We start from the raw sequence: 23,486 nt of genomic DNA on the forward strand, positions 1-23,486 counted from the left end.
CTTTAGCTGAATGAAATCCGCCCTCCTGAAGTCCAGGGCTGCTGCCTTGCTGCCGGCCTTTGCCACCCTGCGCTGGATGAATTCAAGGACTTCACGAGTGATTTGGAGGGTTGATGAGGCAGGTGCTCGAGGGAACAACCTGCTCCAAGGAGCTAATAGGGGCACAAATCTTTGGGACCAAACGCAGGATAAACAGGGTCCTCACTGCCAGTGCTGCCTGCGGTTCCCAGGAGCCGCCTGGAGTTTGAGCAGGGGACCGTATGGGGTGGCTCTCATGAGAAAGGCACCCCAGGTTTAACTGAGGGGACAAAGCTGACCGGATAAATCGATGCACGAGGCCTCAAGTGGCTTCTTCCTGACAGTGAAAGGCCCAGTTTAAGCCACTGCAGCCATGATGCACGCTTAGTCCTTTGCACTGGTTCAGCTCTGTTAAAACCAGCCTGAACTGCACTGTCTCCCTGGTAAGACAGGCCCTGGGGGGGACCGGACAGGGCCAAGGTGCAGGCTGACCAACGCTAAACAGGGCTCAGGAGGGATTTGTGCTTGAATTGCCCTCAGAAAGACCTTGTCCATCCTAGGATCAAGGGCAACGAGGGTGAAGGGACCTCAGGAGTCATCTATCCAACCCCTGCTCCAAGCAGGACCAGCTCCACCTGCATCATCCAGCCACAGGCTTCAAAATCTCCAAGGATGCAGGTTCCCCCACCTCTCTGGGGAGCCTGTTCCAGTCTTTACTGGCCTCCTAGTGAGAAAGTTTTTCCTAGTATCCAACCTCAACTTCCCTTGCTGCAGCTGGAGCCCATTGCTCCTTGTCTTGTATCTGCCCCCACTGAGACCAGCCCAGCTCCATCCTCTTCGCAGCCGCCCTGCAGGGAGGTGAAGGCTGCTATTCAATCCCCCTCCGTCTTCTCTTCTGCAGACTAAAGCAGCCCAGGTCCCTCAGCCTCTCAGTCATCTTCCTCCAAAGCAGCAGCCACGCTTCAAAACAGGATCCGCTGCTTCCCAGTCAGCTCGGTGTGGGGCCTTGGGGAGGGTCACCGGGGCTGCTCTACGGGGCTCAAGCACTTCCCCCTTCCAACGGGTCACTGGGGCTTGTGGCCTTACAAAGAGGCCGGGGGCAACCACGACTGGAGAGAAATGGGGCCATGCCTCAATGCTGGCAATTCTGACAGGGCTCTCGAGCCCGTCTGCGCTGCCTGGCACCACTGCCAATGGAAGGGCACAGTGTAAGGAAGTCAGCCTCATTGATGACCATCGCTAGCATCTTGGAGGGCAAGGACTGCGCTGCTATTGCCTGCATTGCCTTGCATACAACACCTTCCCCTCAAAAACTGCTGCAACTAGAACGCCCTTCACACGTGAAGAAATACAGTAAGGGAAGGAGAGGCAAGGCCTGCAGGAGAGCCCAACAAGGAGCAGGCTCAGCTCCCTCTCTGCAGCTACTCAGGAAAGACCCAAAACAAGTTGTGCATCTTATTTCAGGGCATGCTGTCTGCAAGGAAATACGGTAGGCTGAGCTAAGCCAGGCAAGTCGGTACAGGAAAGGGTCCTTTCTGCACGCCAGATGAAGCTCAGGGCCAGTGCTGCTTGGATAAATTAAATGAGCAGGTGGTGGGGAAAACCTAGCTGTGATGTGTGCTGTGGTCTGAGTCCAGACGAAGCCTTCCAAGCCACTGGAGGAGTTCCTGACCCCGGCCACTGCGAACGAGATCAGCTCAATAACAGACCTGCTTCCTCCTGCACGGATCCTGCCGTCACTCTTCCTGGAACCACAGAACTACGCGGGAGAGACAGGTGCGAGTCTACGTGCTCAGAAGGCTCCCGCCTGGAGCAGACCTAGCTCAGTGCCTGGGATGATTTTGGGAACGTGTCCACAATCCCATTGGGTGGGACAGTGCAGCCCGGTCACAGAGCCTCCAGCTGGTGCCGATGATTTTCGGCTTGACTTTGGGCGAGTCATGTTGTAAGCTCCATTATTTCCTCGCTGAGAAGTCACCCCTCCCACCCCAGGTTTTACCCGACTTGCCTGTCCTGGTGCTGGAAAAGCAACTGATACCAAGGTACTTTGAACCCTTTAGGCTCAGTGATTAGAAGCGACTGGGTTTTAATCTACCAGATCCTAAGGGGCATTTGATGAATGTATTGGGGAGCAGGCTGAGTAACGCAAAGGAGGTTTTTTCAGTTTCCACATCAGCTTGCGGAGTCTCTGCCACAAGACGCTGCAGGGACTGGCAGTGCAACCGGGGTCAGAAGAGGATGAGACCGTCGTGCAGGGCATGTCCAACGTGTATTAACACAATGGAAGGGCTGCGACCTCTGAATTAAGCCTTCCCAGGCCTCAGCGCTGGAAGGGACAAGGGGCAGCAGAAAGAGGAGTCTAGACCGGCCCTGAAGATACTTTCTCTTCGCATCTGTTCTCTGCCACTGTGAAAGGCAGCACTGGGCGAGACAGCCAGCAGGGCCCAAGGAGCTGGGCTACTTGTTCACGCAGAGCACTGCTTGGCGAGCCTGCTTTCCATCCTCCACTTCCACCGCGCGTGAACAAGCATCCAAGCGCGTCTCTGCGCTGGGCTAGGGAGAAGGTGCTGCTGATCATATAACGCATGGTTTTCGCCAGCTGTTATACCCACAAGTGGGCAGGCTGCCCACTTTATCCGTGAGAGCCGTCTAGGCTTCAAAGTGAAGTACTGCGTGAAGATCCGTGCAGGTGAGGGGCTGAGCACGGCTGGCAATGTGGGCCTACATGTTCATCCTCACACAGGGCAGACCACCATTTCAGTGCCCTTTGAAAGCCAGGAGCGCCCCCCACCGGAAAAAAGCAGACGTACGGAGGGCCAGGGCCGCCGCATGATGGAGAGGACCGTGCCCGCACACGCCCGTGAGCAGCGCCACACACCGAACACACCGTGCATTTACATTCACTTCGGAATTTTTATTCTATTTCTCGCGTGGTCTTCAAATACAGTTTTACAGGTCATTTTCTCTGCTACAGATACTGGTCATCTAAAAACAGATTAATGAAAGTGGCATTCCAACCTCAATGAAAATTCTTAACCATGAAAGATATGTCAACGTATCACCTTACAATCCTAGGGTGATGGTATTGGCCGGACGTCCCGTAGGTTTATACAACTAACTTCTATAACATTATATTCATAGGAAGAGAGATTGTGGCAACTTCTTTAAAAGCCAAGATACAAGGCCACAAGCATCCTATGCTGTAATGCTATGAATCCAGATCGAGTACTAAACTGACTCTGGCAGACCCATTAAAAAAAAAAGAATGGCTCCACCTGACGAACCAAGGCATCGGCTACTCTACACACACTCAAAGCTGTACGAAACGAGGGACCTTCAGCTCTGACTGCCCCGAGACCCAATACCCCTGGTACTTCCCTCTCTAAAGAAATGAAATGAGCTTGTTTCAACTGAAATACTTCGCTATCACGTTAAAAAATAATAATTGAAGAAAAAAAAAATTGTTCACTGTTTGCAAATGAGCCTGTGCGTGACTGCACTGGAAGGCCAAACAGTAGCTGCTCCTTCCTGGAGTCTAATGCCATTCATCAGAGCTTGTAAAACCCCTTCAAAGCCTAGCTGGGAGCATAAATAAGGACCTGAATTCCTTTATTTCACGACCAAAATGAGAGGAAAGTTTTTTAAAAAAGGACGATGTTCAACACAGCCCAGAGTAGCAGATGAAAGCAGTAAGGTCCTGCAGGCGAGTATTGCTGGCTGAGTACTTCTGAGAGACGCAGGCTTGTACGAAATATCAAATCACTCCACAAATGGTGGAACTACCTCACTACCAGACCCTGTCACCATGCCGACTCCACCACATTAGTCAAATACAGCAGGTCTGGGTAAAAACACTGACTGCCTAGAACACCCACGGTTACGTTAAACCTTGGGAACCCTTGTAAGAACCGGTAAAAATGTGCTTATTGTGGCATTTCTTCTAAAAAAAAAAGAGTCTCATACAAACGTGCAGGATTTGGAGACCCTGATTTAGTCAAACACCGGTGTGAAGAGGCTTTGAAACAGAGGGAGACTTGGAGGACAAATCCTGCCCCTGGCCCAGCTCCCCCTGCCCCATCTACCGATTCTGTGCGACTGCCACTAGTATGTCCAGCTCAGCAAGCCACCCCGCAAACGACAGCCTCAGGCAGCGGCCGCTTTGCTAGCGGAAGCTGCCCTCTGAAGTCGCCATCTTTCTGGATCCCAAGCGGGTCCGTTTCTAGCTCCGGGCATGAGGCACAGTTGGAAAGGCCAGCGTTGAAGACAGATTCTCTCTCCGCTGTGGTTCTACGTCATTGACAAAGTGCCGTCTCGGACCAATACCATTTCACATCTCAAAAAGAAAACGAGTTACAAAACCAGTAAACAAAAAAGTTAATCAGCCTACAGCGAGTTTATATACACGGAAATGTACATGCCTGTCCTCAAGTGACTTTTGCCGCAGGCCACGTGTCCCTACAGAGCTTGAACCGATGGTCGTTAGAAGTAACAACGGTGGTTCTTTAACGAGAAGAGATAACCAATACCACAACTGTCGCTACTTGCCTTGAAATGTGCTGACTACACTGGTAAGAACCCCGCTTTCACCCTTCTTCCTTCACACCTCGCTCTAAGCTCCGAGCGGGAGAAGGAGGAACTGTAGCTCCAGATATAAACTGTCGCTGTCGATCGCATGCTTGGATACAGAGTACTGCCACCAACCAGCCACGTCGTGGGGCAAGCAGCCGCAGCCCACGCGAGGCTCCTTGGCACTTCGCACGACACCAGGAGAGGACACAGTTTCTTTTTCAAGCCAGGGTTTTCAGCAGCAACGAGTCGAAGCCCGAACGTGTGATGGGTGATTTTCACATAGCCCCTGCTACCACGCCGGCTGGCTCCTGCCTTTGTGCAGCCAGACCATATGAAGATCCCCACCACCACGTGCCTAACCGTTAGGGGATGATGGGATTAGAGCAGTTCGTGGTCGTGCACATCACAGGCTTCTCCCGAGGATAACGACGTCCTTTGGAAACCCTTCCATTTTAGCTATTTCAAAGCAGCCCAGCTTGCTGTAAAATTCCAGGATTCTTTTATCATCTGGCCTCACTTCACAAAAAGCCCCACGGGAGCCTGAAAGGACGAGAGAGAGGCCGGAGGAGAAGCGTTATTGTAATAACAAGCGCAGACTCTGCAAACATCATTAGACCCTTTTTTCTACCCTAACCTTTACAACTAATCAAGCTACTGATCCAGTCCCGGGCTCGGCCCAGGCTGTGCCAAAAAGGCAGGCCGGATTTACGGCAGCACAGCTCACCTCCCCAAAGAGACTGGCCGCCGCCACTCTGGCTTGCGGGCTGCATCCTCCATGTCTGAGGTCAAGCTGCTTCTACGGGTCTGTTCCACATGGAAGAGACCAGAAATGAGGTGCGGGTTGGGAGCTCAGCATCGCAAGAGGGTACGTGAACGGTGCACAGAGCTGCAAGCCTCAGGTGTGCGGCAAGGCTCGCTGCCAAGCACAGAGTGTTCCAGATGCTCCAAAACTATGCCCCGGTGCACACTAGCATGCTTAGGAAGTAGCATCAGCTACTACCAAGGGGGAGGAATAAACATGTGTGCAACTACCTCAAAGCAGCAGAGATGGGGACCTCAGCTAGCCAAATTGCTCCCTCTGTTCTACCCATTTTCCGTTTGGAAGATGATGGCTACAGCAACAGGTTGTCTTCTAGCCTGAGAGCTGGGATGTGAAAGCCATTTCTAACGAATTATCTAAACAGTCTCAAGCATCAGCAGAAATCCGCTCCCCCGGCTGATGTGTGCATGCAAAACGCATTAGCACGGACCCCAGAACTCCCTGCTGGCCTGGCAGCGCTAGCGAGTGATTCCAGGACTGACCACTAGAGCAGCCCCCCAGGGACCCCATGTGCAGGAACTCACTCACCATTGGCCTTCAGAGAGGAGAGCAGACAGGCCATCATGCTTTTGGCCACGCTTGGGTCAGTCACTTTCTTGTGGATATCTATCTTTATCAGTGATGGGAAGTTGGCAAGGAATGACTCTGGCAGCAGTTCTTGCTCTTCATGGAAACTTAGCATTATTTTCTAGAGGAGAGAGAGGCAGTCTTTATATAGTTATTCAGCTTTTCCTTTTCATAGGGCCCTCCGGAGGTCACCCGCTCCGACCCCTTGCTCAACCCTGCGTCTAAACCATCTGATCTCATCAGGTTTGCTGAATGAAGCAGCCCATTTTGTTTGGTAAACCTGAACAAACCCGAGGGCTGTACGCCTCTAAAAGCAACACTCTCCAACAACACCCAATTAAAAAAATCTCCAGGAGCCCCTGAAGAATATTTACCACTCATTTAAGCCTGCAACTGACCCCAAATGAAGCAGGGCAAAATGGTTCTGGTTTAGCCTGTACTTACCAGAGGGTGACTGCAAGCACAGGAACTTAACATGCATCGGCTGCTCCCCATTAGGTGCCTGCCCTTGTTAGCTAATTTGCTCATCTGTCCATTCCCCTAATCAGTGTTACAAAATAAAGAGTCTACACCCAAAGTTCAATCACTGCAGAGTAATCAGTAAAGGCCATCCTGTCCCACAGTTCGCAGCCAAGCCTGCTAATGAGAAGCCATTGAGCAGTTTACAACTGCTCTGAAGTCCCCTTCTTCCCCAGGACATCAAGCTACAAAATGAGATGTATTCAAGCAGGACAGGTTTCTAATTCCACGCAAGAGATTATCTTCAGCCTGGGAATAAGCACCGGTCTGATCAGGAAAGTGTACGGCTCATCCTGTCCCTCTTTGCACAGCCATTGCCTGGATCGGTTCCGATTTGTTTTTGCAACGAGTCAACCGTGGAAAGCTGGAGCACGGTGACAGCGGCCATCCTGCATTCATCAAGCAATTCAGCAAACCTTGCAGTTTGTGTTGTGCTGCACGTGGACCCTACTTATCCTGCATTTCAGATTTCCCTGTTTTAGTGTCACTAGCACCTGACAAACTTCAAACCCTGCTTAATATGGCAAGTGCAACCCACCTGAAAAAAGAACCCAATGGCCGTTAACACACGCTAGCAAGAGAGCTCATTTCCAGTCACTTCTGATGGCTAATCCACCTCGTCACCATATATCAGCTCTTGACAAAGGTTAAAGCAGACAGTACGAACCTGCACTCTCATACATGACTAGTGGGGTGTCCAACAGAGTGCAACCAATTAACCTTTTGTTCTTACAGAGTTCTTAGATCTGGACACAACGGCCAGAGACAATAGCTGGATTTTGTTCCTATCCTCGTTGCCTTGAGAGCCAAGGACCCTTCTCCTCTGACTCAAACTGGCCAGCCTGAACGGAAATGCTTTGCTGCCTGCAGCTGTCTCCCAGTTACTGTGTGACCTGCCCTTCTCAGGTGCAAACTTCTACTGCCAAAGAACCAGGTTAGTCTAATCACATATCCATCCACTCTGGAAGGGTCCAGTGTCTCAAATCAAGTCTTCCAGAGACACTGTGTGCCTTTGACCAAACAAGAGACAGCTCTGGGAAGCTGCAGGACACTCCACTTAATGCCAGCACTGGGCAATGCTGCTCATCCAGGATGCAAGAATTATGGAGATGGCAGACCCACGGTGTCATTTCAAGTCACTGTGCCCAAGATACAATCTAAGACAGCTCAGCCAGCCTCGCCCGTGGGCTGCGGTTCCAGCTTCAGATAAACAATGAAGCATTCAGCCAGAGAAAAGTCTTTCTACAGTCCCCAACTCTCTTCCTGGGAAACAGAAGGAGCAGATAGCTTCTTGAATGCCTGTGATGTGAGCAAAGACCCTAAGAACACTAAGTCAGCCCAGGCCTTTCCTAATCAGGAATGTGATTTTCTTGCAATGAAGTTCTGACGCCGCCTTCCAATAAATAGATGAAGAACCACCGTCTTGAAGGAACTCCAACCCTGAGACATCATTTCTCTCAGGCTCCTTAATGCACTGAGAGTGAAGAATGAGACTGGGGGAGCTGAAGGACATACCCAAATGCTCCTTTCAGGAAGCAAATGTGGAAGGGGAGGCCCACAGCAGGCAGAAGGCAGCTTGACTAGTTCTGGGCTCAGCTCTGGGAGTGCATCTGCCCTACGAACTGTGGGTTTATGTTGATATTTAACTACATGAGATTGGGCAAGACTGAGCAATGTGGATCCAACTATTCGAGCAGCAGCAAGTGGAAGGCAACAAGCCTCCTTGGCTTCCACGAGGACTGCTATCACTGCAGGTGAGAAATCGATAAAGAAAACCCAGTCCTTGATGTCCTGTGAAGAATTTCCTCAGAGATGACAATCTGCAAAGTGTTATACTACATGTACTTTGCTGCCCTGTGCGCTATGGCAAGGAAAGCTGGCTGGTCTCGGGGAATGAATTAAGTCTGGTAAGTTCCAGGCAAAGAAGCCCAAGCCTCAAACAGAACAGAAGGCTCTTCCGATCTCCAGAGAATTCCCCTCAAGAGATATTACTTATTTTTCCCATTTTAATTTTTACCAGAGGTAAACACATCTACTGGCATGACGACTCCCCCCCTGCCACTTCATCCCCAGGCCCCCAATGGCTTTAAAATTTCCTGAAAACTTCCCACTCTCCCCCATCCCCACGTCTGTACTATATTTTCTACTAGTGCTTTGCTCCATCCAGTTGTAGTTGTCTGATAAGCTTTAAAGCTTGGTTACAGAGTATAACTTGACATGTTCAAGTTTCACACATGACAGATATTATACTGCAGAACAAGGACACAAAAGCAGGACAAATGCACAAACCAGAGCACCAGTCTTCTTGAGCAGTCTAGCCTTCAAGGGTAGGAGAAATTCAAAAGACAGCTGCCAATTGAACCCATTCCACAGAACACATCAGGCTGTTCAGCAAGAACGGCTTTTGCTGCAAGGAGTTTCCTGCCACTCTGGCAGGCAGGACCAATTAGATGACACAGGGTAGCAGACTTGCAGAGGACAAAGGTTTCCTGAGATTTCTGCCAGCTTTGCTTACTGCAGGCTCTGTGCACTGAGGAATTTGAGACCTAACTCACATTTGGACCCTGCCCCTTGGCTTTCGTGAAGGGACCCAGTGAACTCTGGGTGTGCCAGTCTGGGCTGATCTTGCTGGTGAAGGGATTCTTTCAGACCCCCTTTGATAGCAATCGTGACTGACAGCTGGTCACACAACCCTGGAGGAGACCAGAATGGTGAGGGTTTCACTGACAGGTCAGAGGGGCACTTCCATCAGCAACACTCGGGCATGGTTCCATTCCGATACCCCTCCTGTTTACCTAGCAGATGGGGGCAGGGGGGAAACACGCCAAGGCCATCTGGATTGCAGCGTTATTAGTACATGTCCAGTTTTCCAAATGCAGGGGCTGCTGCCAGCATTTCTGCTATGTATCCATAGCAGGGACTTGGAGCACAACGACACGTCCAGAGAACATTTGGTACCGAGGCGATGGGTAAGAGTGCTAGATGGTATACGGGTGTCTGCCTCTAAGGAGACACCGACAAAGCTTCCCTTGGGGGTACTTTCTGGACATCAGCTATATTTGCAGCACATCCGTAACTGATGAAGATCCCACCTCTCTCCAGGGTAGGCCTTGCTGTATGCAGCTTTATCCCTCAAGACACTACATCAAACCACCTGCCTGGCCCTATAAGCCCAAAGCATTTTACACCAGTTCTCCTGATGATTACCTGGTTCATTCCCAAGAGCAAGTGGAGACACTGACATGGTTTAGATCCAAGCCCCAGACACTACCCTCTTTTCTCTGTGCTGCTCTCACAGCCGAGATGGTTCCTAGATTTTAACGGCTGAGCAGGGCAGGCTCAGAGGACCTTTGCCTCGAACCTGATTCATCTACTCATTCTGAAGAGGCTTTCACTGTGCCCAGGAGAATGGGCAGAAGGCTGGTTTGGCAAAAATCTAAAGGTATTCCTTCTTCACGAACAGCATTTTAATTTCTTCAAGTACAGGTGTCTCGCAAGCTGGGGATGTCTCTTCAGCTCGGAGCATCCTTGGTATTTTGTAGATACCAGACAGTACATGGATGCTATCAGCAATTGTTATAGCGATTCTAGCACCACACGTGTCAAACTGAAACAGAAGCTGAAAGGCAGATGCACTTTTGGCTTACAGTGCTCAGACACCATACCTATCCCCACGGCAAAAAGCTTGGGCGATTAAAGTGTGTTCCTCTAATTACGTGGACACTTAAAGCAAATGGACAATAAACACCTGCTATTGAAATGGCCACGGATGTAGGAGCCCAATTCCAGTCTCCTGGGACCACTAACCTCTGCCTCTGACAGCTCCTTATCGCTATTCGGTTTGGTGTACTTCTCCTGCATAAAAGGGATCCAAGACATTTTGCATTTTTTAATGAAGGGGGTCACATCAACTGTTCCCAAGGCATAGCCACATATGCCATCCTCATCTTCCAGGACAAAGCAGTAATCCAGGCTGAGGGTGAGCAGACCTCCCACTAACCTGCAGAGAGAGAAGTAAAACTCAGTTGGATACAACACAGGCTAGGCAAGATGTGACCTGCAATGTATGCTCCTTGGAGTTTAGTCAAAATATTACTTTTATCCACAGATTAAAATCACCAAGAACCTCAGGGGCCCAACCCAGTCACTGCTGCCACAGCTAAAGGAAAGAGCGTTACACATCTCAATGGGTAGTCTAGGCCAGCCCAGCATAAACAATTCGGGAACAAAGGTGGGTGTCAATTAGGTCAACGAACTGCTTAGATATAAAGGAATGAGTTTAAATGGGTCTTCCCCAAAGATTTAGCTACAAAGGAGAAGGGACTGCCACTCCCCACTAGACTGCCCAGTGAAGATTTGGTACCCAGTCACTGCTACCCACACATGATGAAATGGGTGTGATTGAATAGGGATAACATCTTAGCTTAAAGAGCTGATAGGTACTCCTGATTCTCTGCTTGGGGCCCTCCCATGCCCCCCACACCCACCCCCTGCCCCACACACTGGGGGAAGAGGGGGAGGACTGGGGGCAGGGGCAGTGGTCAAGAGTGAGGGGCACTGGGTCAGGACTGGCCATGGATATTTACAAATAGGTCCTGGTACAAAAAAGGTTGAGAACCACTGTACAAATCACAGGCCCGAGTTTTCAACAAGGCTTCTCATCAATTTAATGGCGCACACAGTAGCTAGAACTGCAAGCACAGTTATACACGATAAACTTCCAGGCATGACAGAGGCAAGAGGATAGTGGTAAAGACCGAGCTGTCACCCACACTGCACTGGGCAAGGAGCTCCCACCCAGGGCCCCATGCCCGGAAGAACAGGAGGCCCAGTCCCTTGGAAGCTGCAGCTAATGCCAGCAGCTCCTGTTCTTCAGCTCCAGGCCTGCTCTTCAGGTTAGCTGGAGGAGACCACCTGCTTTGGGTCTTCCTATTACTAACTTTCTTCGTTCTTATTCTGTCCCACTGACTCTTCCCACACTGCTCCCTGCCATCCAGAGTGCAAAGACACTAGGCAAGATATCAAACAAGCACTCGGGACAGCTTGTGCGCTAGTTCAACAACCGTTCAGGCCCTCAGAGAAAAGCTTCCTCTCATCTCACGTCACATTTCTGCACCATGTCTTAAAACTCTTTGGTGCATATGGGGCAGGCTGTGGGTGGCCGTGCTCAAGGCATCCTGCTCTGGATTTGTGCCAAGGCCACCCTTAGTCAATCTAGCAGCAAGTAATACCTGGTCAATTGGCCTAGGGAGTCAGAGACACTTTGATGCGCAAGTTAAAGCCACACTGCTCCCTTGCCTGCCACTGGCTCTAGGAGCTGGAGTGCTGCTAAGGCAGACCATGACCCACACCTCACTTATGGCATAAAGCACTAGCTGACCACTAGATTAAATATACAGCTACCCTGAAAGGAAGCTAAAGAAAAGGCCAGAGGACAGCTACAAAAAGGACACACAAAAGATTCCCACTGGTATGCTCTTCACGAGCTGGTGGGAAGTCAAATGTACAGGCTTCAGCAGCTGAACCCATTTTCCACTGCTCTAATTAAAGCAGGCGAAGACTTATCTAATCACAACAGCCATCAAGTGACGTGATCACAGGAGCCTCATGTGACCCGAGCTCCTCTCGGCAACAACTCCAGTCCAATCAACCCAGTATTAAGAATGTTTTTGCACAGTTCCCCCATACAGACAAGACCTGGAGGTGCAATCCGCGACAGAATAAGCATATGTGCATACCTGGAGGAAGAACTACCAACTCTGAAGCAAGATCCCCCTTTAGCACTACCTTTCAGAGGAAAAGGGAGATCCCTTCTAACCCTGTGAGTGCAGTTGTATATTCTTGCAGACGTCTTTGCACTTTTTCCTTCCATTTTCTTTCTGACTAATCTCTATGCCTGGACTACCACTGCCTCCCCAAAGCCCAGACTGTCATGGCTCTGTCTCCTCTGACCACAAGCTTTTCCCAGAGACCTCTAAGCCCTAACCTAATGCCACTTCCCTAAAAAGTGAAAAGATAAGGGAAGAAATCTGAAAATAAGAAGTTAAACAAGTTCTGGCACCACTCAGCTTCTTTCCTTCATTTTCCTACTTCCTTCCACAGTTAGTTCTTCAAGGCAGAGACACTATACTCTTACTTGCCCCTAAAGCTCTCAAGCCCACCCTTGTCATATAAATACGTCACAAGCCAACATTATAATGGCTACAAATATAATCCAAAGTCATTAAGAATAAAAGTTGTCCAACATACTTGTCTCCAATTAGATCTGGCAGACTATGGAAAGGTTGATCAGCTCCATCAGCATACATCTCTCTGCAAATCTTGTACACAGAGGCCTAAGAACAGATACAGAAGAGTTATTTAACTAGGTCCCAACCTCACTTCAGACAATTGGTAAGCTTGTGTTGAGAGGCCGTTAATAAATTCTGCTTCACGATCAAGTGCTGACATGTAATTAGGCTGAGAAGGGTCAACAAAAAAAAGCACTTTTAGCCAACACTTCAGTGATCTCTCACAATTAGTCAGTTCTCTCAATAGGAAAAGCTCCGTGTATTGCTTCCTAAGGAAGCCCTATGCCTGGAAAGGAATGCTGTAGATCAGGTCCATATTTGTCACAACAGTGAAGAGCTCTAATCCTGCTTCTTAATTACTACCTGCTGTCTGGATTTACTAATCAACTGCACCATTAAGCTGTAAGCATGTTCATATTTAGCTGAAATAAGGGAGGTTCCCAGGGCTGGATGTGTCCTAACAGATTCCTTCCTATTCGAGGGTTTTATATGGGTGAACAGCAATAAGCTAAATTGCTTCAGAAGGCAAAAAAACCTTTCCAAAGCACATTTTGTACGCGTCTCATGCTCCATTTTCCCCAAGGTGCAGGTTTACCAACTAACCTGCCTTCCCCCCCCTTTCTTAATAACTACATTACCCCTAACCAGACAGTAGTATCCTTGGCAACTGCATGTTTTTAGGTCCGCGCTCCCTAAAAACAAGCTGCCACGGTTTAACAAAAGGTGTAACCTGAGGTTAGGATTTTCAAGAGTCCTGGTGGTTTCAGCAACTAACTGCATGGTAGTCATGACCCTCTGTCACTTGGATTAAGAATCACCCAAGCCACCATCAGACTCTAGGGCAGACAGGGTGATCTCTATATTTAAGAATGGATGAACACCGATCTGACATCAGATGCAGAAAGACACAAAAAGCTGCTGGCAGAACACTTCAGCCTCCCTGGACACCCCACCCCACTGCTGACCTCAGGGCTCTTCTCAGCAAGGAGAAAATTTTAAAAACTGGTTTGAAGGGGGAATTGTAAAACAAGAAGTCACCCACAGACTGGACTGCATTGTCTGGTTTAAACAGGGACGAGAACCTTATCCCATGACCTGGATTAGCTTGTGACCCCTCTGTTCCTACAAGTTCCTTGCTTGTTCATAGCACTCTCACAACACTCCCTCTTCCCCTCTGCTTTCCCACCTGTTGTGCTCTAGTCACTCGCTCCACTTTATATTCTGCTCTTTGCTCTTTTCACAGCATCTGACAAAGTGAACTTGGCTTTGCAAAACCTTGTGCATTCTCTCTCTCATCTTATTTAGTTATTTTATAAAGGTGCAAATCTACCCTGCCTTCTGCCTGACTTCAGACTAACACAGCTAACTACCTCTTTCCACCTGCTCCAAGACACTTGCTGGCACTTATGTCAGCTTAAATTGGAGTTCTCTCAGTTTAGCTCACAGTAAATTTCCAAGTAGATCCTATATTTCCAACTTGCATGCCCACACAGTAGTATGTACTGGTTTAGAGCAATCCCTTTGGTTAAGCTGGGGCAACTTTGTATAGCCAGAACCTTACAAAATGGGGCTGTTGGGGGAGGCAGGGAAGAGTCTTGCCAATATAAACTCTGCAAAGCTACATCAGTCTCTAAAATTCAACTTAGCCCCTGGAAATTTCAAGTTCCCTACAGAAAAGGGGGGGGGAAAAACTGAGGAGCTGACACCTCCAAAGTTTCAAAGTTTACTTTTCCTTTCAGAAGGCAAATGGCTTAAGGGCTAGAAAAGGCACCTAGGACTCTGGGCGAGCACACTAGTACATACTTTTGTGTGCGCATGCATGCCCACATGGCTCTGACTGAAACTTGTGTGACACTGGTCTCATGAAAGGACTGGGTTGCTTGCTGGCATGGAAAGTGCTGTCCCACAAGATCTGAGTGCACAGTGTAGCTAAGGGAGATGCAGTCGGTCGGGGTAGAACTTAACCAAAGGCATCGCTGAAAGCTGTTCCCAGCTGTGGCAGAAGCATAGAGTTACCTCATCTTTAGGGAAGTAGGGCCTGATGGTGTACACCTTGGATGTTGGAGTCAGGGGAGGTGGCTGAAAAAAGAGGTCATTTGCCCCATCAATAGGCAGCAAACGCTGTGAAAACAAAAGACACCGTGTGAGTGTTTGCAAGGCATGAGACGCCACTCGTGGGTGTGCACTGCAGACTCCCAAATTAACATTTGTTACTGCAGGCACCCCAGATGAAGGTGGGGTTGATATGCTTTACAAATGCAAAGACCTCATTATCTGAATAGACAAGTATCCAATTGGGGTTGTTTAAAATAGGCAATTGGAGCGGCACATTAATGGAGCTTATATTAAGCTTATTTCTGCTTTAACAGATTTTTACCAATCACATCTACACTGTCTCTGTATCAGAACACAGAATGTCAGGAGGAAAGGTTTGGTCTGAAGAGGGTTAACTGGCCAGAGGAGACGCTTTATCCCAAAAGCAATGCGCTGATTCAATTTGCTGCGCACAGAGGACCTGTGAGGGGGGAAAAAGTACAGCGCTCGAGAAATCCATGAACAAATTCCAACGTTCCATAAGCAGACATGTGAGGACATTCTCCAATTGAAAGCTTTCCAGGAAAGCCAGTTGCCACTCGGTTTAGAAGAGGGTTCAAGATTTGTGCCAGTGACGTTTTGCTCATGGAATTCCCATCGGCAGACAAGCATGCGCGCATTGTGCAATTGCGGGCGCAGATAAAAATGCTGTGCGACCTGCAAAGAAACAATGTGAAATGTACAACTAAAGCCGCTGCGCTTCGCGGGCGCGGGGGACAGGCAGCATCTCCTTGAGAAATTACTGTAGAGAGGGGAGGAAAATTGTTTTAAAACCAAGCTGTAAGGCTAATGGGCTTTGGACCAGAAAGCCTTCGGCAGACCAATCCTTCCAGACCTCTGATGTGCAACAAAAGGTTTCTCATAAAACAAAGAAAATGTCATTCAGTTGTGAAGTCATATTGATACCTGGAACTCTCCTGCTAGACCACCTCTAAAGGCCCAGGGTTCTTGGTCTCCACTTAAGAACTGTGCTGAAGATTGACTACGACACCCTGTTGAGATCAGATCCAAGCGGAGAACGTTACGAGAAGGGGGATTTCCTGGGTGTCTAACATGTCCAACAAGCTAATACACACTTTGTGGAAAAAGCTCTCTAACTGAGCTATACACCAGGGCTTGGGGGAGGCTGTAATAATGTTGTGCAGCTTGTAAAGATGTTTAATTACCAAGTGCTCATGCCCGTATGCAATATCTGTGCTGCTGTTTCCAAATAACGGGCTCAAGAGCAATTAAGACTTTAAAGACAATAATATGCCCTGGCCCACACTGGGAAGCACAAGAATTGTACTGCATACTACGATGCAAGCTTCCCAAGGCTGTTGGCACATTCTTCTGCCTGTGTTTTTGCGGCAGATGCAAGCTCTCAATGAAGAGCGGATGTTTTGAAAGCTATTAGGTCTAATTAAGTTACTACAGCAAGTGTCAAACAGCTGTTAAGACAAATTCCATTATCACAGCCCCTTGGAAAAAAAAATAGACCTGTCTGAAGTCACATTTTAATTCTTCGTTTTAATCTTGTCAGAAAACTAGGGTTGGCATACATATGAAGGACCTGGTACAGGTAAGACAGCTGCATGGAAGAACAGCCTCCCTGCAAAAAGCTAGGAGGGTCTGCCTAAGTCTGGAATTGGACCATCTATTTACAATGCTGCTGTCAGGCTGAAGAGGCCAAAAGTTAACTAAATTAATCCAGTCTGTACCTAGGAAACCACTGTTGGCCAGATCATTTTAGCTTTGCTTTACAGCATCTTATTTTTTCCTCCTCAACCATGTCAGATATGCTAGGGTTCCTACCAATATCCAACCACAAAAGGCCCCATGAAAATGCTCAGCACAGTTTATATTTCTACTGACAATCAACTTTGAATCAGCAAAGTTAAAACCGTTCCAAGGCCAAGCATGTGCGCCTTCAATACCAACAAGCATAAATGACATCTTAGATGGAAGAAAAAAAGATAGGTGAATATTGTGGGTAGGCTTCTAAATCACCTGCCTAGTTTTCTGATAAGATGAGCAGCGCAGTTAATTCTTTCCTTTTGTGGACTGCAATCTACCTCCTGTTCAAGTAACAGTCTCAGATCAGTACAGTCAAGTATGTTGTGCTAGTCAGAGAGTCCCAAAGTGTGCCAAGTTTGACGTATTTATGATAATTTAGTAATACCTTTTAAAGGTTTGAACTTTTGGCAAACACAGTAATTTAGAAAAGAACCCAAACATTTCAGGATTGGAATTTTGCTTGTGCCCACATCTTAAGTCCTCAAATCACCAGATAGCCTTTATAACTATGGTGAAGCCAATAACTTGGAAGACGTATCTGTCTCTCTCCTTTGAGACTACAGCATAACTAGCACTTCCAATTTTTACAATAAAGAGCTGCGTGAATGAAGAGCTGTGTAAATGAAAAACATAGTTAATGCCTTAGTCGCTGCGCAAATGTGACTTCAGGTCATACCTAGTCCACAACTAATCTATCTGATCTGCCTCAGACAAAACCTTTCCATTTTTAATTAATTAATGACGACGCGCTGCGAACATCTGGCGCTGTCCATCCAATAGCAGTAGAAACTTGTGCTGAAGATTCTCCCATCTGTACACAATGGGGAAGAAGACAATAGAGGTCATTAGTAATCCATAGTACTGTACAGCCACACTATTTAAAGGGACTGAATGCTAGCTGGACTGGGAAGAGAGGTTAAGAAAATGGACTTGCAGCGGACCATTGAGCACGCCAGTGTGAGAACTAATTTGTTTGGATTTTTAACCTATAGCTACAAACAGAAGTTATAAAAAAATTCACTTCACTGAAGATCCCTCACATTTTACTGAAGCCCTTTTGCATTTTTAAAGGCTGTTTAAAAGGAGACTGTCTCTTCCCCCACACAGCTCAAAGCAGGGGAGTCAGCCTGTACTTACTACCCAAAAGCATGTTTTGACACCGAGACAAAACAGATCCATTATTTGCAGAGGTGATGTCTGATGTGGATCGCTGCCATTTCTGCTGCCGAACTTGATATGGCCTGGCCCAGACTTTCAAACAGCACTAAAAACTCACAACTTCAGCTGAATTCAGTGAAGGGGCAGGAGCTTAGTAACAAAACCCAAACTGGGAGTCCCAAGACAGACATCCAAAATCTGGGCCCGCTTTTAAAAGTTTGGCCTAGGTGTTGAATCAATGATTCTGGAGCTACTGGAGTCAAACGACTCTTTCTGGCTGTTCCAGCACTGTGCTTCTTTGACACATACAAGACAGCAAAGTCAAGCTTTTAAGCTGCATTATGATGGAGTTTTGTTGCATTAAGCACACAAACTGCTATGGTCTCTTTCCAAGACCTTTAAGCAATGATTCTGCTCCCTTTGCTTTGTGGGAAGGCTGATAAAAGAGATGAGCCTTTTGTATAGGGGGAGGAGTGGCTATTTAAACCGCATGAAGCATAGGAGGGCCTGTAGGAAGGAAAGGATTGACCTGAACAAGAAGTCTTTTCTGATTCTAAATTATATTATTGTTTAAACTGGCAAGAAGTTAACAGGATTTAAAACCAATCCAAACACTAGAACTAGACCAAGGCTGTGCTATGGTTTCCGACTGTGTACTTTGTGACACCTACAAAATTTGTGACGTGAGACCATCAGCTTTGCTGCCTGCTGTGTATGTCAAGCAAGTCCACAGCACATTCCTTACAGTTGGATTGAAACCTGGAAGTGAAATGTGGTCACTAGAATTACCCAGGCCATGCTGGTGCTATCTGCCAACTTAGGAGGCCCCAAAAATGTGTTTCAACAAAAATAACTGTGAACAGAAGTTTTGAGCTTTGAATAAAAAGTCTCTAATTAAAACTGACTAAAGAGCTCAGCAATTTCTGCCCCTTGCCATTTTGAAGATGTTCGAGCAAACTATTTTGCACCAGAATAGCCTTACGCTAAAGCTCGCATGCGCACAGGGCTGGGAGGATCGGCTTCCTCATGGCCAGGCCCACTGAAAGGTCGCTTCTGCAATTGTTCTGTTGAAGACAGCAATAATGTTATCAAGACAGAGCAAGCAGCAGATGCCTGATGTGGTCACATTTCATAGTGTCGTTTCCAATCGTATTAAAGGGTATCGAGGGAGTTCCATGACAAGAGTCCAGCGTGCATTCAGTCAGAGCAAGTTAAAAGTCAGCACTCACGTTTCAGAGATGAGATTTAAGTTTCATCAGCCCAAGAAGAAAAACGAAGCTTCCAGTTTTAAAAACAGCCAGTGGCTGACCTCTCTTATTTGTAATACCACGCCAATTCGATGCACAGAACACGGTTTCAGACAGCGAGGCCAGAAGAGCTTTTAAGGAGGGTCAGATTAGACCCTGAGCCCCCGACAGTGTAGCGTTTTTATTTTTTTTCCCCGTGGGCTAACAGCAAAACAAAGAAGGTTCACTATCTGCGAGCGTGTCATGGTTCCCAGTGCACCTACCTAACCACTGCACAAAAGACTTCACCATTGACATGATACTTTTGATGTCCCAGACGTAGGAGTACATGTCATAGAGGATTGTCCGGTTGGCACAGTTTGAGAGGCGTGTGAACATCCCCATCACCAGGCCGCACATCTCTTCAAACTTGGCTGCTCGGGAGCGCCACTCTTCTATCTGTGGAGGGAGACAAGAGAGCTTCCGTGTCAAACACTTCTCCAGAGACACCGACTTCTCCAAAGGCTGAGGAGGACTGCAGTGCTCCAGCTCCACTCCACAGACTAAGGAATCAACAGCCTACAGCCCACAGACTGGATCTGACCCACCAAGTCCTGATACCAACCACAGCCCATCAAAAGCACCGGTCCACCTTGGACCAAGCTGCATTATGTCAGCCCACCACCTGGAAAGGCATGCACCAGAGGTCGACAACTTATTCATCACTTCTGACCTACAGCCACTGTTCTCTGCAGCTCATTCATTAAATAAAAGCAATGGGTGCCATCACCTTGGCAGTCCTATATGCCCAGATATCTCATTATTCATTTCTGCCCAGTTACATGCAGCTTCTGGGCTCCTGGAAGCTGTCAGTGAGATGCGGATCTCCCTGCATTAAAGGGATTTTGATTTAAGGAGTGGAAGAGACTTGGTCACATACTCACTTTTTCAGCATCCTTTCCTTTGCAATTCACACTAACAACACTGCTATTTGCTCGAAGCCACTGGAACTCTCTCAGCATCTGCGCCCCCTTGGGTCCGTGCTCATAAGGAAGGTAGAAGAGATCAGCAAGTAACTGCAAATCCTCCAGAGTCACCGGCTCTACTGTGTAGAGAGGTTTCTCGGTTGGCCCAGGCACAAACTGCTCTTTGTTCATCTGCTCATCAGTCTGCATAGGGGCAATGTCACTACCGGAGTCTTCCTGCATAGACATCTCTGGGGACTTTGACTCCACGATGCTCTCTTTATCGGTATCCATGGGTTTTAGCTCCTCTGACATCTTGGCTTCAACAATGTCTGTAAGGATCTGGTTAACATTCTTGTCTGTGTCATCTTGCTTTTCCACTACCATATCCATTGGCTCCTCATCAGACTGCTTCTTTTCTTCCTCCTTGACTAGTACTGGAGGCTCACTGCTCAGTACTGCCCGCTGGCTCATGATGGGTTCTTGGTAAACCGTGGTGACAACAGTTGCTGCATTTAGGGAGGATGGCACAACAAGAGGCCCAACATCCCCTACACTGGTTTTAGCGCCACTGTGGGCCACTTGCCTACCTGTGACCAGAAAAAAAAAAGAACAGGTTAATGCTCCCAGTCCCTGCCAATATCCAAGCTGGAGTTCTCCACGTGGACAGGCATCAAAGCAAGTGAAACAACGTTCCTTGCAGTGTTGTTAACATAGATGTGACCAACCAAAGTCTGTTTAGCCCTACTGCAACAGAGAGGCAAACGGGTGATTTCTCCCTCCTCTCCAGCTGGTAACCAGAGAAATGTGGGAGGGAAGCAGACACAGACTACTTATCATTCGCAAATGGTGCTAATTGATATGCAGTTATGACACAGAATAAGAATAGCACCAGTGAAAGAAATGCTGGTCTCTGAACGCACTGCCTCTGCAGAGCCATACTGAGACCGTATGCTATACCAAAAGGCACTAGGGGCACTTACATGGACTAGAATACTACAACTGAGACAAAGCGACCCTTTAGTCAGGAGTATCAAAGATACAGCCTGAAGGCTGGATTGGGTATACACTGCATAGGAGATAATCCAGGGTGCACACTACATAGTACCATGCCGGACCAGCCCTGCAAACTGGCTATACGGCCAGTCCGGGTCAGGCCCACAGACCAGCCCCAAACACTACAGCCAGGGCCAGTCCAGTGGGGATACCTCAGGCACCACAAGCTCTGTGCTGGCTCCCCACAAGCCCTAGACCCTGTGGGCCCAAACAGCCTTGCAGGCCAGATGAGTATGAAACCCCTGCTTTAAGTAACTCCAGGCAGGAGAGAGCAACTCCATCGACTAACATTATAAACCCTGACAATCAGGCAGCTGTGCAAGGATGCAGGACAAAGGGAAATAGAGGACAGGCCTTGGCCTCATCCCAGATCCTTGCCAAAGCCAATGACATAGATCAATCCTGGACTGGACAGCTCCAGGGTTCACACTCTCAGAAGTCTGAGATGCAGGACCCTTTCCAAGGACTCCTGGGTCAAGGCAAGAGAAACAGAACTCCCCGATAATTTCAGGAATAGAAGATCCCACAATGCCAAGCTCTTATCTGGCAGGAATAGTGGAATCTGCCTAGATTTTGGGTCCAAATGCAACGAGGACTTGACAGTAGAGTGCTGGAGGAATAGCTGTTCCTGAGAGCATCCAAGGAATCAATCCAGCTGGGGCAACATGTAGATTCTGACTGATGAAGGGGATACAAGAACATCCAGAGCAAGGGCCCCATCTTTCCTGGACTCCCACAACCCAAGGAAGCCTAAACCTTGACACTTAACTGTGAGGTCCTTGACCACAAGCAGAGAAAAAGCAAACCAATTCAACTTACTGCTGTATTGGTGAGGTACCGCAAACTCCTGCAGCCACTCTGTTAAGGCCAGCTTCAGAGCCATCTGTGGGCTGTACAGAACATCTGTTTCAATATCTTCATCACTCCCTTCATTTTCTAGTTTAATCTGGATTGAAACGGTACTGTCTTCAGTGTCCGCTACAGGAACAAATCAAGGAGACAAACTCAGTTGGCATGCAAGGTTCCAGCATTACTTGCTATTTTACTACAAGGGTTAGACCAAGGCACCCAAGCAGGGCCAGGCACAACACCTCAATTTGGAAAGCAGAACTGAAGTGCTGCATCCAATATAGGAAAGAAATGGAAAAGACTGTAGTCACCCTCAGATTCAATACAGAAATGCAACCCAAAGAGGCTTTTTGTCCTGGTAAGTAGGACCTATTGGTGGAGCAGAGCACATAGGGAACTCATCTGAGCTTTCAGTGAGACAATTAGACATTTAAAATGTTCTCATGAAAGGAATGCACTTTGCACAAGCTTTAAACTCATCAGAACAAAGATAAGAAAAAAAAGCTGAGAGAGATGCACCACAGATTTTATTCAAACCCTGCTTCAAAAGCTAGCTAAACAAACTGGAGGCCAGCCAGAAAGAAGTGAACAAACTATTGTTCTGTGCTACTGTATAGAAATGCTAAATAACACCAGTAGCAGCTTTATAAATTCCACTGAGCCACAAAAGATTCTCTCGAAGAAGGAGTTTGACAGGAAGCTGCAGCGATTAATCTCGCAGTGCCCAGAACGTGCGTATCTGCTCGTCTCTTTGCTAAATTAACTCCCACCTTGTATCAGAATTGGTCATGGAATGGAGTCCAGGATATTAAGTCTTCAAAAGTTACTTTTTTAAAATGCCTCATCCCCACAGGAGGAGAGATTGAGAAGGCATAAGTGCATCTGTCCAAGTGCTAACATAGGGAAGCAGGGATTAAGACAGTTCTACAGCAGCATCATTTGACACTGAAACCAGGGAGCCTGGTTTTCTTCCCCTCCCCTAGTGATAATTAACGTTCCCCATACAAATTTACTTACTCATCACCACGTCTTTCCTCACTCCGTTCATGTTGGATTTGTACCAGGTTGCAAGCGTGTGAATAGCAACAAAATTGGCTTCAAATTCACAGTTTGGATTGGTCAGAACTCCTTTTAGTCGGGGGATGAGCTCAGTTGATCGCCCTTTATATGGTCCAAGGAATAGTCTCTTCTGATCATAATCATTAGCGTGGATGTTATCCCAGATGACTGGCGCTCTCCTGATGATCTTAGAAACCTCTTCAATAGACTCGACTGGAATGTCTTTAGATACAACTTTAGGACCTAAAAGGTAATATGGATAGTTTGAGAATCCGCATTTAAGGAGCACTCACACAAAGAAGCAAAGATATTTTACTGGGATAATGGTTTTTTTACTAAATACTTACAACAACCTTTCAGCGCCAGTGTTCAACTCAAAAGTCACGATTCTTACCTGTCCACAACACGTCAATGGCAGGGAGCAGCTTTTCTCCAACAGTCCGTAAATAAGGAGACTGGGCTACGTTTGGATAGCAAAAAGTTCCACAATATTCTAGATGGGAAGGATGGGAGAGGGGGA

At 47.7% G+C, this 23,486-nt stretch overlaps 1 protein-coding gene across 1 annotated transcript in view; it reads right to left on the bottom strand.

The window, feature by feature from the left end:
• Positions 1–2,911: 2,911 nt before the first annotated feature.
• Positions 2,912–23,486, bottom strand: part of OGA (O-GlcNAcase) — a 30,177-nt gene continuing 9,602 nt past the window's right edge. Inside the window, exons 6-16 of the mRNA XM_059730236.1 lie at positions 23,361–23,459; positions 22,925–23,209; positions 21,878–22,036; positions 19,982–20,592; positions 19,322–19,496; positions 15,784–15,869; positions 14,800–14,904; positions 12,743–12,828; positions 10,301–10,493; positions 5,936–6,095; positions 2,912–5,127 (exon numbers count right to left, since the gene is read on the bottom strand). Coding sequence (XP_059586219.1) covers positions 4,991–5,127; positions 5,936–6,095; positions 10,301–10,493; positions 12,743–12,828; positions 14,800–14,904; positions 15,784–15,869; positions 19,322–19,496; positions 19,982–20,592; positions 21,878–22,036; positions 22,925–23,209; positions 23,361–23,459 — 2,096 coding nt within the window. The 3' untranslated portion in view covers positions 2,912–4,990. The remainder of the gene's footprint in view (positions 5,128–5,935; positions 6,096–10,300; positions 10,494–12,742; positions 12,829–14,799; positions 14,905–15,783; positions 15,870–19,321; positions 19,497–19,981; positions 20,593–21,877; positions 22,037–22,924; positions 23,210–23,360; positions 23,460–23,486) is intronic.

The sequence above is a fragment of the Alligator mississippiensis genome, chromosome 6 (assembly GCF_030867095.1).
Source record: "Alligator mississippiensis isolate rAllMis1 chromosome 6, rAllMis1, whole genome shotgun sequence".
Lineage (NCBI taxonomy): Eukaryota > Metazoa > Chordata > Crocodylia > Alligatoridae > Alligator > Alligator mississippiensis.